Source organism: Melopsittacus undulatus, chromosome Z (genome assembly GCF_012275295.1).
Source record: "Melopsittacus undulatus isolate bMelUnd1 chromosome Z, bMelUnd1.mat.Z, whole genome shotgun sequence".
Classification (NCBI taxonomy): Eukaryota; Metazoa; Chordata; class Aves; order Psittaciformes; family Psittaculidae; genus Melopsittacus; species Melopsittacus undulatus.
This window is the reverse complement of record NC_047557.1, coordinates 92,688,545-92,705,249: the sequence shown is the minus strand read 5'-3', so window position 1 is coordinate 92,705,249 and position 16,705 is coordinate 92,688,545. Positions and strand designations below refer to the sequence as shown.

The 16,705-nt window shown below is 38.3% G+C and overlaps 1 protein-coding gene across 2 annotated transcripts; it reads right to left on the bottom strand.

Moving 5' to 3' along the window:
• Positions 1–177: 177 nt before the first annotated feature.
• NAE1 (NEDD8 activating enzyme E1 subunit 1) lies at positions 178–15,571 on the bottom strand. Of its 2 annotated transcripts, XM_005152170.2 has the most exons (20): positions 15,484–15,571; positions 14,326–14,429; positions 14,171–14,231; positions 13,280–13,310; positions 12,758–12,829; positions 12,374–12,453; positions 11,155–11,264; positions 10,682–10,791; positions 10,021–10,083; positions 9,658–9,721; positions 8,483–8,574; positions 7,153–7,212; positions 6,924–7,057; positions 6,080–6,155; positions 5,702–5,741; positions 4,601–4,687; positions 3,511–3,603; positions 2,995–3,109; positions 2,866–2,915; positions 178–1,857 (listed from the first exon to the last, which is right to left on the bottom strand). In XM_005152170.2, the coding sequence occupies exons 1-20, from the start codon at positions 15,537–15,539 to the stop codon at positions 1,748–1,750; spliced, it is 1,608 nt and encodes a 535-aa protein (XP_005152227.1). In that variant the 5' UTR covers positions 15,540–15,571; the 3' UTR covers positions 178–1,747. The 2 variants fall into 2 exon arrangements, with proteins under 2 accessions (XP_005152227.1, XP_005152228.1); XM_005152171.2 differs by lacking the exon at positions 15,484–15,571 and having other exon boundaries at positions 14,167–14,231; positions 14,326–14,373.
• Between the last annotated feature and the right edge of the window lie 1,134 nt (positions 15,572–16,705).

The following is a 16,705-nucleotide window of genomic DNA, read 5'->3' as shown; positions in this document are numbered from 1 at the left end:
ACACAAATTAATTTTCTTGCAAATCTAACCCTGCCACAACAGCGGAAAGCTTGCAAGTCTTCCTCACCTCTTTTGCCCCTACTGCTACCACCCTGCTGGCCTAAAACAAAAACTATCCACATACTCCTCAACAAAAGAAAAGCTGCAAAAACAAGCTCACTTTGGAGTTAATTTCATTTCTGTAAAGTTTAATTAAATACACATGCATACAATTAAAAAGCCTTTAATATAAGAAAAACAAAGGGGTTTTAAACACTATAGAAAGATGTCTTGACCTCAGTTGGATCTTTTGCAACATACAGATGGTACACAAAATACAAGCCAGGCTACATTAAAATACAAATAGATAAACTCTGTTGTTGCATCACAGGGCAAAGAAGGTAAGTAACACAATTTGCTGCAGCAGACTTCTGGCAAATGCTGTATGTAAAAGAAAATGGATTTCTTCTTCCCTATCAGTTACGGAAAATAACCCATACTGTCCCTTCAGAACTCAAAAAAACCCACTCTTAAAGCAGCACACATTAATTCAAGCCCCTGCACAGCCATGCCAGGCTAAAACCAGCCAGTTTCAGGGGGATTTTTCCTTTTAAAATCCTATGGTCAAAGTCCATGCAGTGGAGGAAGTCCAGACAGTTGGTGTCCTGTTGAAAATGCCAGCAGCTGAGGCTGCGCTGCTACCTTGGGTGCAACATGCCTCAGCACAACAGACCTCTGAAGTCCTCCACTGCTGTCTTAGCAATGATCCCACCTTCTCTCCCCGTACCCGATTCAGAACTCACTATCAGAGCTCCACAATGAAGCCTTAACAAGTACTCCAGATCACCCCAAACACACAAAAAAGAGCCAACCGTCTAAAGATGAACCAACATTCTTCAGCCAGCTGTGGGGAAGCGTGGGAAGTTACCAAGAGGATGCGATACAGGACACCTGTACCCGTCGGTCCGGCAGCAGCAGTGACTGCCCACACACCAAGGCGCTCCGGGCAATTCCCGCCTCCGGCCTGAGGAGACCGCCCACGCGCCGTCCCCCGGGCATCGCGGCCCGTTCCCGCCCCTCCTCCAACACCCGAACCGGAGCGCGGCTCCAGGCGCAGGCCAGGCCGCAGTCACACGGTTTCAGTGCAGTGTCCCATACCCCGTGTCTTGGAAACTACAGCAACACCACAAACCGCAGAGAGACATCATCTGACAGCTGCCGGACACCAATGGAGTAGGAAAAAGAACCTTTTGAGTAGGTGAACAGAGCTGCAACCCAAGCTTTCTGGAATGCAATCCCTCTCCACAACCTCCCTGGACTTCGTAAAAGGTGGTGAAGCTTTCCCTAGCTCTTCTCACAGCTGGATCCTCATTCTATATGGTTACAGTGGCCTTTTTCAACTTTTTGGGAGTCCTCCCCCCTCAATCTGAAGAACAGCTTTTACAAGAAGAAAATTAACCTGTAAAAATCAGTTCTGCTGCAAATCAGGTCAGCCAATTTGTAAATCCATGTACCATAACAGAGAACAGCTACTGCTGTTTTCTTTCAAAGTGCATCTGAAAATTCCAGATTAAAAAAAAAAGCCACATTATTAAATTAGGTTTTGGTATGATTTCTTTTTAATCTCTGGGGGAGCCTGGGGGCAATCGTTACAAATAAAGGAACTTTGATTAGTGGGTAATATGGAACAGTCGGTGGCAGAACATGACAGTATTTACAGAACATTGCAGCAGCATTGCTTGGTGGCAAGGAGCGGAGAATCCTTATTCTACAGCTGGAAAGTCGCTGAAGTCTGTGACATACCACTGTAAATGTAAGTGTTATTAAAAATAACAAACTGCCCTGTAATGACTTTGATAACCTCCTGTGCAGCAGCTCCTGTAAAAGAAACAAAAGAAAGGAAAACAAAGAAAAACAGATAAAAACAAAAGGTGGTTAGCACTTTACATTTAAAAGCCAGTAAAAGAATGTTATCTACAACTTGCTACACTGGAATTATTTCAGCAGCACCTGACACAACTCCTGGGGAAGGAGCAGAAATGCCTTTCAGTACTTCCCATATAGAAGAGGCTCAGACAACTGACTTCAGAAGTCAGCTTTACTATATACTTTGCTGTATATACTTTCTCTCCATGTGCATACACATAGAGTAAAAATGTGAGACCTATGCAAGTTGTGACCTCGCTACATGAAATTAAGAGGTTCAATTAAAAAAAAACATGTACAATTAAACTGTAAAATAAATTGTGATCTCTGTGTTCTCCTGTAGTATGAAATACTCTGCAATTTCTTCAGAAGTTATCTTTACATATTTTCTAAAGCACTGAAAATACTAAGGTCACTTCATCAGAAGATTCCTACCTACATCCACTGAGTATTTAACATATCATTATCTTCAGCACCACATGAAATAAAGAAGCTAACATATATCAATTTTGAACATGAATTTAAATATTTTGTTTTGATAATACCTGCAGGTAAGCAATCAAGTCTATTTACATTTAACAAACACTTGTGTATTATGTTAATTTAAATAAAAATATGTACTGTGTTAACGTAATCATTGTAGTTGTATTAACTCAAAGGCTTTTTAAAACATTTTATTTTTAAAGACAATTTTAAGTTACTAGAATTGATATACTAAGATTATTTATTTGGTTTATTTTGCTGACTTTAAACCCTCACTTGTTTCCACTTTTTCTGTATATCAAAAGAGGTCACATCTGGAGAACCCAGGGGAAAGACTTTGTTGTAATGCTACCTTGACAAGAGTCTGTGATTACAACAGTTACAAAGTAATTAAAGCAGTGAAGATGTGGACTTAAGCATGTACTGCAACAGGCTGGTTTGTTTGTATGTACCTTAGAAATACCATGGCATTCTTACCTCCCACAAGGGCAGCAATAGCATGTGGCTCAGCAGCTCCATAGCGACAACTGGATAGCAAAGTAACAGTTAGTATTTTGGGGTCAGTTTTACCAACAAAGTGGCACTTCAGATAGAAAGAATACTTACAACTCTTGAATATAGTCATCTTTCACCACTACGGACAGCCCATATTCTTGCAAGAAACCAGCAAGGCATGATTTCAGTTTTCCAATATCATCTTCTACCTGATAGTTGCAGACACCTAGAAAATAAGTTAACTGGTTCATCACACAATTGCAACGCCATATTTAAAGTTAATGGAGTTAAATGGCAACACACTATTTTTCTGAAGTTTCTAAGCCAATTAATATCTTAATATGAGACTATAATAACTGAATATTGTTGTCACTCATGATAATAACAAATCACTACATAGCTGAGCCAATTCATAACCCATGCAACCCATTTCATTAGTATCAATTCAGATACATCCTTTAAATTCTCAAAGACACAAAATTCTTACTTTAATTTTCACACTATTAAAGTTACATTAATATGTAAACAAATCCTCAGCTAATAATATAGTTTCTAACTAGTATTACAGTAACTATTTGATGTTTATATTTCTTTTGATGATGTTAAGTAACTCTGGTATTTACATACCTGGGTATCTGCCATACTGCTTATAAAATTTATCTACAGCCCGCAGCATCAAGTACAGAACTATTTCACTGTCTGGGTTATCCATATGGGAAACTGAAAACAGCAAGAGGATGGATTAGCTGATACAGATGAAATGGAGGGGGAAAAAGAAAACTATTTTAATTACTTAAAATCTAGTATTTCCCATGTGCTTAAACTGTAATATCCACAGTAAAAAGAAGTTTTAATGAAAAAAAACTTGCAACTAAGAATCTCAGTAAGTCAACTCTCAGATACATGATTTTGACTCCATAGTGTAGGACAAACCATACTGTATGTATCTGACATACTGGTCTGTGAAGATACTCATGTTTCAACTCTGAAAGCTGCTGTAAGATTAAATAGGATAACGCTTAGTTATAATTCTGGGATTTGAAACGCATGTTTCATACATTTAACTGTAATGACTGTAATTATAAAGCTCTTAAATCCCTTAACATACATACAGCTCAGTAGTCTTTCTGAACACTAACTACTACTTAAATCACATTACATATTAGCAACTTATTCAAGGAGCTTTCACTATAATTATAAATATTATAAAAGGTATGTAAGCACAAAATGTATACACTCTGCATATCCATTTTGTCCAAAACATTCAGGGAACTTATATATGCTTAATTTACACTTTGATAAAAAGTATTTCCAGCTTTATTAGTATTATTTATTAATTTATGCAGGCTAAAAAATAAAATGTAGTATTAAGTAACTAGCTTGCTAACATATTAAAAAGGTAAGCTGAGAGTGGGCAAGAGAATTATTCTCATATCTACAGTGAGGTGAAAGCACCTTTCCAGCTCTGTCAGAAATACCCAAGGTACAGAAAAGTTTGTAGAAAACAATGTTTTACTTATATTCTATAAAAAATAAAGTCTTTCAAAATCAAATTGAATTCAACACCCTAGACCTAAAAAAAGCCATACTTCTATTTGATGCCAAGTTCTGAAACTGCATGATAAAATAGAATGTTCAACATACAATTCTTTCTTATCACAAAAGCATTTCAAGTTGAAAATTCAATTAAAAGTATGCATCAAAAAGGTGTACTTACTGATTTCATCCTTATTAAAAGTGTTTAAGCTGTATTCCTCAGCCAGAGATCTACATCGCACTACTCGGAGGAAAGCGGCATTGCTACCTATGCAGAGTGTGGAGAGTTTTACCCACTTGAAAGCATCACCAATTACTAAATCTTTTTAAGTCTGTATCTCTGATGTGCTAAACATGAGAGGCAAACTCATGATAATTCTATTTAACACTTCTATTTCTTCCAGTAGCTTGCAGTAAAAAAGTCTATTAAGCTACATTTAGGTCTGTGATCACAAATATGTTAGTGAAATACGTTGTGCTTGTTACGTCTAGAATCTACACGTATCTGCCACATTAATGTAACAGCTCACAAAATGCATAGCTCTTCTATAGCAATTCATCAGCCACAGCCAGCAACTTCACGTTTCCCCCTGCCATGCTGCAACTGAATATGGGTTCTTTTAATCTCCTGAAATACCTACTGCTGCCTCACATACTCTCAATACTCCAACAGCGTTAGCTGTAAGCAGGAAAACGCTCTTCTCCAGTGTCATGGCTATGAAACAACCTGAAGTGCAGTTACTGCCTACCACTCAAAAAAGACAAACTGTGAGGTTCTCAAACCTCCAGCAAATGATCTATGAACACAGGAGCAAGATGCTCTTTCCTATAGGCTTATAGGTTAGTTTTCCAGTTGCAAGGTGAGTTAGAGTTAGCCAGGCTGCACTGCAGACATGTATACACATCTAGAACAGACATAACCTAAAATGCCACCAACAGTATTACTGCACCACTGTTTTATCTTTTCAGACTACCACTTTACAAGGCCCACACTCCAAAGTCAGTATCACAGAATGGGCAAAAGTGATTAGGTACTAATCACAGAAAGTAGAGGACATCTGCTACCCGTTGTTTGGACCTGAAAAAGCCAACCTTTATAGACTCACTAATGACAGGTACTGAACATTTGCTACTTCCATTCAGGATGATGGCTGCAAGTGCTAAGAACTTCCTTGAAAAATGCAGATATTGAATTACTGATTAATAACTACATGATCATTCAAAAATTTTTAATTATTTTATCATTTGCATAAACACAGCAACAGAATCCAAGTATACTCACAAAGCAATTTTAATTCTCTCTCTGAAATAGACTCAGGTGCCTGAAAGAGAGCATATACTTAATTTCAGTACATACAATGACCAGAGAATTTATATTTCCAAAGTTACTAATATGTTTATTGTAAAATAACTAATTCTTGTGAAAAAAAAGTGCTTTTTAAATTGTAAATAGTCTATTACTGTATGCCTTTTACATGACCAAACCGAAAGTGGGAAAACAGACCACAAATACTAAATTTCATTACAACTTACTTAAGCTTTCTAAAGAGAATGAGGTAATTTAGCCTTCTCATATCTGTCTCCTCTGACTTATTTCTCTACAGAATGTCAGGGAAAAAATATTCGTATGCTGTGTGAACAGCCATGCATTTCTAATTACCTTGCCTAGGGACTGTAGCAGTTTAGCAGCATGGTTACCCACAGCAGCAACATCCTTCTTTGCTTTTTCACGGTATCTGTCAATAATAAAGAAGTCTTAATAATTTAACAGCACAATTACACAGACAATAAATTTAAGTCTTCTGCACTATACTGCTTAATTTTAGAGATAAAAAAAAAAAAAGAAAGGAGGAAGAAGCTGCCAAGAAAATGTGGTAATACTGTAAAAAAGACTTTTGAGCCCAACTATTTGCATCATGTCCAGGATGCACAGGAATACTAAGTTCATGTTAAGGATACCTGTGTTCAAAGATTACCTTCTTAAAATGTTGATCTGCACTGATGCTGTTTAGAATTTGTAGTTAATGTTCCTCCAGAAAGTCTTTGCCCTTCCTGATCTACCAGGCAGTCCCTTGAAAGGGCATTCATTAGTATTTAGAATTAAGTATCAAGGAAAATAGAATTGCTGCAGCCAGGTAAACATACACATTGAAGACAAAATCAAAGGCTGTGTTTAAGCAACAGTTTGCTTTGGACAGCAGTAGTTGGGCTATGGTATCTACTACCCATAGCAAGGTCTTTACTAGATCTGTAAGTAAGAGAATTGGTCACTTAGTACACAACCTTAGAAAACAGGGATACACTGAAGGCTTTTGCCTGGTTGCAAATAGCACACAATCTATACAGGGAGCATAATTCCAGGCTGTCATGCTTCCCACACCCCTCTTCACCCCAGGCCCACATACACTCTTATTTTAAATACAGAAATTCACACATTTTGTGAGGTCTGAAGTCATCACCTTTATTATCACTAGTAACTATTAAAGAGAAAATGGTATACTTACACATTTTGCAATTCAATAAATTTACTGGAGTCTGCTATCATATCAGGAATACTACCCCGGACAGGCAAGCTTCCTTGTCCCTCATTTTCCACAAATTCCTTTACAGCTCGAGCCAATATCCAGAAGGAAGGTGACTGCAAATGTGTAAGAGCCAGTTATGTACAGAGATGTTACTTATGGTGCTTTGTCTATATTTAAGTCCCACCCTTTACCCTTAGCTACTCATTACCTGCTCTGTGAGTTTTATGCAGCGCTCATCATTAAAAATCTCTTCAATACCTTTTGGAATCTATGAAGAATTTAAAAAAAGAGATGTTGTATGTACTTGACTTCTGATTTCTTGAATTATCTCACTCATTACATAGGTGAACCAACTCTAAATTACTTCAATTTCATACCAAAATTTCCTCTGAATCACACATAGTCACTGCTTTTAATATTTCAAATAGTAGCAGTGCCTGAGAAGAAGGCACATACTTCTGATCAAGATTATCACAAACAAAATCTCACTTTATTTCCACCTTTTACTGGGAAGATTTAAAAAAAAAAAAAATGGTAGCAGCATCAGCAAAGGTACTACCAGTGCCAGCTGCCATCCTACATGTTAGAGACAAACAGCAAAAAGGCTGGAGAAGTAAAAAGAGGCTGCAAAATTAGGAATGTTTTGACTCCTTAACACCTGCAGTTCAGTCTGGCACATAAATTGAAATAAACCATTAATATCCTGGGACACAGTCTGTAGAGGCTCAGGTGACAGCACTAAGCTTTACCTGCTGCTTTCTTGGGCAACTTACAAGACTGTCCAAGCAAGGATCAGCACAGTTCAAATAAAAATGGAATGTAAATTAAAAAGAACTACATAGCATGCTTTTATTCCATGTGGCTTTAGCAATTTACCATGGATGAGAGATTAGGAAAAATCAGAGCTCAATTCTAAACCATGAGTTACTACTTCAGGATTAATGAAAAACAATGAAGACTTCAGTTTTAATGTTTCTAAGCTTGACCAGTTTAGGAAGGAATTTTATAACATGTTTCTTCCAGAGGAAGGTACTGAGTTTGCTGAGTCAGAAGTCCCTTAAAGCCCTTCATTTCTACACAGAGTAAATACTATAGCAACCAGCACAATTTCAACAAATGCTTTTCGAGTCTCTTTCCTAGCCATCTATTTACATCAGACATCACCCACACCAGTGACTGGTAATTCTTCACAATTGTACCAAGCACTTCACAAACCTTCTTTTTTAAGAAGTAAACTGTAAAAGTCTACAACAGGAACACACTACTAATGGACTCTAATTATTAACTCATTCTATACCTGAATTCAAGCCTTCAGGAAGAAAATGTAGCTTCCGTACATGAGCAAGGAAACAGAAGAATTTCCATAAACTACAGTGCCACCTAGTCTAGGGCTGGTTTACATTACTTCAATTCTAAAGATTGTACTAATCCTGTTTTACCTAAATACATATGTTGCAAATGGAATTCCTGCCCTGTATGCGCATAGTATGACCTAAAAAAAACTAAAGCAGTTAGAGTTTATCATACATTTATGTTACCTCTGTAGTATTTAATGCTGTGTTCACATTTTTTATAGCTTCTTCAAAGTTTTCCTCATCTTCTGGGGCCCCATTTTCATTCTTTAAGATACCTTATTGAAAAAATATAATTAAAAATACACAATCCCCTGACTTACACCTTCTTTAGGCCTTACCAACAGAGCAGACTGGCTTTGAATGTATTTGTGGCATAACAGCTAATCAGCAAACAACTGAATTACCAATAAGATGTACTGATAAAACTACCTACATGTACATTCTGCATATGATTAATTTTCCTGTGATGTTAAATAGAAGCTACTTACCACAAAAATACCAGTTTGTGTGAGAAAAAGCTTAATAATCACTAAATTAGCATAGATGGTGGTAAAGAGGCAATTCAAGTTTCTTTCCAATCCCCACTTGTGTTTTCTTGGGTTTTTTTGCTCAATTTAGCAAACACATATGAAACCACACAGCAAGCCAGACCAAGAAACAGACTCCACTAAAAACGTAATCTGACCGGAGGTAATTATGACAGCTCAGGTGAGTTCCCTAGTCCAACCTGGGGATGAATTACTTGGCAATTAGCACACAGGCCAGCATTAAGAGAGCAAATACAAAAATTTCAGTTCATATTTTTATTCTACAGTCACTTAAAGAGAATGTATTTCTAGATCTTAAAAATGCCTCACTAATTTTAGCACCCACAAAAGGTATTAGATTGAAGCATCTGCAAAAATTAAGTCTGTTCACATACTGATTACAGTCTATTTCAATAGCTACACCATCTTTCTCTCCCTCTGAGCTTGTCATTTTGAGATGCAACAAATCAACACATCTTGTTGGATCAACTGACCAATCATCTACTTGCAGCTGTTAACAATTCCAGTGTCAAGCCATCTGCTTTCCTCTCTATCACATTTTCCACATTTGCTCTTAGGGCCTTCCCACCCAAATGAAAACATACTCTTGACCTCAAAAAGCAAGCAGTATGAAACACTGCTAAACTGCATTTATAAGCAAGTCTGGGATCTTAAGACCCACCTGTATAAAACAATAATTTAGTGGATTACTCATTCTGCATATGCCCGCAGAATTTTCATAACTTAACCCTGACAGAACTTCTGATTATTTTCCACATACTGCCTTACACATATCTGCCAGTATAAGTGACTTGTAGGACATATGTTTACCTTGCCGAATCAGTTGTCTGAAGGCTTCTTTTTCTTTGTAACTCTTAGGAAACTGTTCATTTTTCTAAATTAAAAAAAAAAAAGCAAAACCACACTAAACATATTTTGTCTCTAAAATATCTACTTCTGGCCTCATGAGCATCCAGACTGATGAACTCTAGGAGTCCGTCACTGTTCATATACATTCACTTGTATTTCAATTAATAACTCTTTTCTAATGATTCCACCTTATTTTCTGTATTTGTAACACACTGCCAAAACAACAACCTAGTTTAGGAAAGACATATCTAGAGTAGTAATAATAATAATAATAATAATAATAATAAAGATAAGATGGATGACTTATCCAATTTTGCACTATACCTCATTGAGCCATTTTGTTAGATACTTGGCTACAATCACAACCCATGGAGTGTGGCTATGGTCCTGTAATTGAACAGCAGAGAAATCTTTGTTAAGAGAAAAGATAAAAAACAAGAAAAATTAAAAATCTATTTGAAATGTAAACTAGTGTCCCTTCCACTACTCTAAAGACACAGGACATGTTCCAGATTCAATTCAGAAATAATGTTCTCTACTATAAAACAAATCATCAAATTGCTATTCCTTTACTTGAAATAAGGGTGTCTAAGCCAAGCTCCCCAGTATTTTAATTTGGAATGGAACTTACGCTATGCACAAATATCCACACTGCAAAGCTCTGCAGCAGTAGGTAATCATAAAAATTAAATGGAAAAAAAACAACCAACCAAACAAAAAAGATATGAGATTTAAGGGGACTCAATCTAACAAAAAAAATCAAGTTGTTCAAGAATGTTCTTTGCTTCCCAAGACCCCCATTTGCTTAAGATTTAAATGCAGACTGTTACATTTCAGGCACATGCCAAAAATAGTACTCCACAAGTGATTCTACAGTTGCCTGTGTTCAGGCACCAAAAAAAGTCATCCGGCAAGAGTCATTTTCACAGAATCCCTATTCCGTCTTCATCAGTCTTCAAAAACATAGTGCAAACCACATACCAACCTTTCTGTCCATATGATCCAAGTCATAAGACTGAATGTGTTCCCTCAGCTCTGGAAATTGTTTGTCCAATCTCAGATCTTCTAACTTATTGTCAGGATGAGATTCTACAACTGTGGAAAAAAAAAAAATTACACAACACTTTTCAGTTTTACGTCCAGCTTCAGAACAGAACTATATATCAAATACAGTGCATCACCTGCTCGTTCAATTGCTTGATTCTCAATATGAGTGTTTTATGTAAGTTACATTTAATGTCAGGATAATCTCTAATTTGACTATTTGTTGCAGTCCGTAATTGCTATACATTTCTCAAAGAATGGTCCTGGTGATGAACTGCAAACTACACAAGACTTAACAAATACTAAATACATCACCAGATGAAAAAAAAAAAAGATAAAAAACAATCAAAGGGACATTACACATTGAAGCTTTAAACCTTTTAGAAAAGTCTTTATCCCAGAAGATCCTCTAACCTGTATGTTCTTTAATAATGACTCTCATATAACCAACCAGCCCATAAGTCCTGCAGACCAGCAAAGGAATGTTAGAATTCCAGAGAAGTTCAGCCAAGCGCAGCAAGATACTGTAAAGAAAAACATTTTTTTGATTTGGGGTCTTTTTCAGGACAATAATTACCTATAAAATCAACTCTTACACAGGTTACTTAAGAAAGGTCTCCTCAGAGAACTCTAATATTATTATGATTCTAAACACATGCAAGGTAATTTTATATGTAAATTTACTAGGTTAGGAATACGTTTATCCATTAGCTTACTCATATTTTACTCCACCCTCCCAAATGCTTCAAATATATAACTAAAACCTTCAGTGAATTGTGAAAGAAAGAAAAGAATTAGATTTGTGTGTTGCCCAAAGGTAAGTTCCAGCAGAGGCAGTTCCTATCAGAGGCAGTTCCTATCAGAGGCTTCTGAATAGCACATAAGAAATATGCTATTCATTAGAGAATCACCTCTTCAGAACGGCAAGTTGGCTCTTATTTCTATAAGAGAGAGTACCTCTAACTCCTCTGTAAGTAGGAGGAAGGAGAAAAATTATAAAGTATGAACAACAGCCACTTCCTTACAGAGCAAGTTCTAACTATTCATTTACCCAGCAGCCTCTTGCCTGTGTGGAGGCAGCGGGACTACTGAGACAGATACATGCTCTTCCTCTGAGAGCTGTCATTTTCTATCTGCACCTTCTACCGGAAGGCAGCATGCAAAAGGCTTCTCAGCATGGTTAGCCAGTTAAAGAAAAAAAAAAATCAAAAAATAAAGAACTTCTGGAATTGACAGAGTTCATATGGGACATATAATTACATTCTTGGGTAAACTGGAAAGGGTTATACAAAAGATAACATGCATTTGCAAAAATCTAAAGGTATCACAGACCCTACGATCTGTTAGGTTTTACACAAGAATAATACTTGTTACAGTAATTTCGAACCAGAAATATCTTTCACTTCAGAGGAGTACTTGAGATAGAAAAATACACCTGGAGACAGCATCTAGCAGTCGGGATCTGAAGGAGATATTAAACTATATATTAACCTATAAAAAAGTCCATGGGAAAATGCCATCATTTACTGCAACATTCCTTCACAATGGTACAGTTCTGTTTTTCATCAGTTTTCCTGCAGGAATATGCCTTCAGTTAAAACCTGCTTTTACAACTGAAGGAAAACAAACATACCTTTCTGAGAGTTGCGTTGCAACCACCAAGTTAAAACGATTGAAAAAGGAAGGGTTATTGTCTAGAAGTACTTCTGGACTCTAAAAAATAGAGGAAAAAGTATTCCAGGAAACACTGTGAGAATTTCTGAATACACAGCAAGTCTGTTCAACAGTGAATATAAAGTGTTAAGTTAAAGTTATAAAATGATGATGAAGTTACAAAGTAATGTTTAAAATAAATATATTGACTTTTTGCAAATAAATTAAGACGTTCTTCCTCAAATGCTGTTTTATCATGAAGCTACTTAAATTGCAATGTTACAAAGACAACATATAGCTATTATTTCATACTTTTATCACATTGTGTAACAATGAAACATACAACTAATTTAGGAAAACAAACCTCTTCGACATAGTTTCCAGAAACATCATTATTCAATTCTTGCAAGAGCTCAGTGGCACTCTGGCCACGATTCTGTTTCACAAGAATAAAAACAATGTTTAGCCTCTTCAAATGTGTCCAGGACATCAGTAATACATATGTTACATGCTAAAAAAAAACAAAACAACTAAACAAAACCCCCAAAATCTGTCTCTTGTACCCTGCGGTTTCTGTGATTTTTTTCCCCCCATTTATGTCTCTTAGCTTCACTCTTTAAACCACACTGCTCTTCCACCTTATCTTTACAAAGATTTTCTTAACCATACCCAGTTAATTTTTTCCATTCAGTCTAGCCAGAATTAAGTTTATCTTTTCACTTATAAGCAACTAAACAGTAAGCATGCGGAAATCTGTCAAAAAAACAAGTAGACTTTAACTTACATATACATGTTTTTAAGCACTACTCATAATACTACATTTGAGTATTTACTCAATACTTCCACGCTTTCAATACACTTGAAGTGACATTTATTATCTCCTTACCTTACCAATATGGTTTTTTTGTAGAAAGAAACTGAAAAGGAAAAAAAGAGTTATATGTGAATTTTTATTCTGGAGAACAACAACATTAAAGCTACATTTTGTAGTGCAGAACATGCTGTCAACTCATACACAACAAACCAAGCTGTCCCTTAAATCTTCTTTTCTGCTCCCCAGCACTGTTAAATTTTCCTAAGAAAAGCTTCGTAAGAAAACTTTTTGGTACCCAAGCCACTGATCTGGCAAATAAGGCCTGACAAACTCCTCTGAAAGCCAGAATCATACTGCAGACTTGTAAGTACTAATTTCATCATGTAATGGAATATTCTTCCCCCTCATACAACCCCTGTAAGAACAGATACTTTTGTAGGTATCTATCTGAGCCATAAGAAGAAGTGATCTAGACTTAGTAAACAAATTATTTTTATAGGATGTCTAAAGAGCTTCTCATCCTTTCCCCTGCTGCACACACTTTCTCAAAGCTATGAAAGCAAATAAAAGGCTTTCAGTCAGCTTCACAATGGTAAATTAAAGAGCAAGTTATCTTCATCACCAAAATTAAAGAGAATGTTTAGCCATGCTGAAACAAGCAAATCTTGCCCTGTAACATCTCAAAACTGCAGTGAATATGTTTTTTTACATATTTTTATATTGAGTGAAGGAAATAGACCTGTAAAGTATAAAACCAGCAACTAAATATATATGTTAAATTCGGTAGCTAATACCAAAGCGATTGTGCATGCTTTGTATGTCACCAACATCCAAACCACAAAAGACTTGGAGAAATATAGAGGCTTTTAAAATAATTTTATAGGATTAACAAGTATAGAGATAGAACTACTTATGAAACCCTGTTACTTCTCTATTTGTGATAGAAATCAGTAACAAACGTACTTATTTCCAACATCTTCTCCCGAGACCCGATTCCCATCAACAATTGTAAAAGAACCAATACCTTAGGGAGAAAAGAAATAATTACCATTAATATTTAGGTATGATGAAGCTACTAGAGGCATTGCAATGAGGATACAGAAGAGCTGTCTACTTACCTGGTAGCACCAAGTTTTTGAGTATTTCAGTTCCTGTTGCTGTTGCATTTATCACACAAACATGGGCAGATTCTAATGCTTCTTGTCCATGGTCACCCCACAGCCTATATTGAGATGGAAACCAAAACATGATGAAATTATTTCATTTCAGATTGTAAAGCCAACATAAAGAAATAAAAGTCAGCAGCCACCAGTGGAGGCTAGCATATTACTTTCCATTCACTGATGAGAGAGGCTAAACAGCAGTAACTAGAATAAGCTTTCCTTACGAAAACTCACTGCGACAAACCTGAAGCTTTCTAAGGAGCAGCCCAATGTTTCTGTCATTTCATTTTTCCCCTGTTACACCTTATGAACATTCACACCTTTTTTTTTGTTTTAACATTTAACGTCTTCAAAACCAGTATGGAGCAAAATATTCCTTACACAAATTGTGGCATGGAAACTGAATGCTCTCTTTTTTGTAAGTTTTACTGCAAACAATTTTTGTTTTTATATGATTTGTATTATGAGACACCAAACAGCACAAACAGATGGAAATCAGTCTCGATGAGTTTGGCAACGTGTTGAAGACGCCTACAAAATAATATTCAGGCTGAAATTAGGACTTGACAGTACTCTGTCACAAACACCCCACTGATTTCATACGGGCAGTAACTTTAGTCTCTTCAGGTGCAGAAAAGAAAGTTACTGAATATGCAGAAAAGCATAACCACTACTAAGACTTTCAGATGTATACAAGCCTATGAGAATTAACCCGTGCCATACTCGGCACATCGGGCTCCCCACTGCGGCCCTTCTCCCATTTAACCTGCCTCTTTTCTGCCTTTCTTCCCTCTGTCAGCACAGACATTCACAGCGCCGCTCGGCGAACCCGAGAGCGCCTGGCCTCGCTGGGACACAGCCGCAGTCGCGGAGGCTTCACGGGCGGCGCCGAGCTGCCCTCCCGCACAGCGCAGCGCGGCGCGGCACCTCTCCTCGCAACCGGACCCAGGACAGGCCCGCGCTAGACCCAGCACCCAGAGGCGGTAGCAGCGGCCCAGTCTGCAGCGAGACGCAGGTCCCCCCACCACAGCAGCCCACTGGCTGCCCGACCGCGACGGCGGTAGTCCCGCAAGGCCCGGACAATCCCCAGCAACTCGCAGCCGGTGGTACTACCTCAGCTGCCGGTCGTATCGCTGCTCCTTCATGCTGGCCTTGCCCGGCTCCGCCATTGGCACACGCTCTTCACCGTACGCACTACTCATGCGCGTGACAGACGGGGCATGCGCGGGGGCGCCGGGTCTCTGGGGGGGAGTGTCCCGGCGTGTCCGGGCGTTGTCATGGTCACAGCGGGGTCGGGTTTCGCTCCCGTGGTGCGGAGCTTGGTGCTGGCACGGAGCTGACGCTAGCACCGGTAGGGACGGGGCGGGAGGTGCCGCCATCTTGTAAGAAGCTATGGAATAGGGTATTGTTTATTAAGAACCCAATGTAAAGGTTAAGCAACAAAAGATATGAAAGCGCTTATGCAGTCTAAAGAAAAACAGTTACCACCCGCTTATGCGAACATAACAGATGTTGCTTGTGCAAACTAAAGATAACTGCAAGATGTTCCAGGAGCTGGCAGAAATAAGATAAACAACTTCATATAAGGACATATGAGTAAAAGGTCAACTACGGGACAAAGGAGGAAGACTTCTTACTTCAGCCTCAACGACCACCAGGAGGCGGAAGTCGACCCCCTAGCAACAGCTGAAGCATGCGCAGAGTACCTCCACTACTTCATGAACACGGAAGTAAAGATGTACAAAAAGAGGCTGTTTGAACTGCTCAGTACGGCAGTTGGCGGAGCGCAGACTCCCCTGCCGTCCAGCGCTGGTTTTGCTCATATTATACTTGCTATAATTAATAAAATCTTAATTGGATTATGATCCGTTGTGGTTTCAATTTATAACAATTTCTGGTACCGTAACTCGGATAAGGAACGGTGAGATTCGGTCCTCCGGGGAGGCGCCCCGCGGCCCCGCGACCGACAGCCTACCTCAACCTTACCGACGAACCTAAGTTCTAGAATAATGAGCAAAGGAGAAACCGGTAAAATCCCATAAAATTCTGTGCACGGGAGTCCGGATGAAGACGCAGGACGCGTAAGTATATTGCGAATTTGTTCGCGGGTTTGCCGTTCGGGCGGGATTGGGTTTCCTGGAATATAACGAGTGAGAGGTTCGATATACTGAACCAAGCGAGTGTGGACCCTTAAGTACTGCGTCTCCCATCTCCCGCGAGGGACTGGGCCAGGAACAAGGGGAGCGAGTGAGTGTATGTTTGTGGATATTCCAGAAGATGGGGGCGAAGGGCAGCAAGCCTTCGACTCCCATGGGAAGGGTACCCACTGTACCTA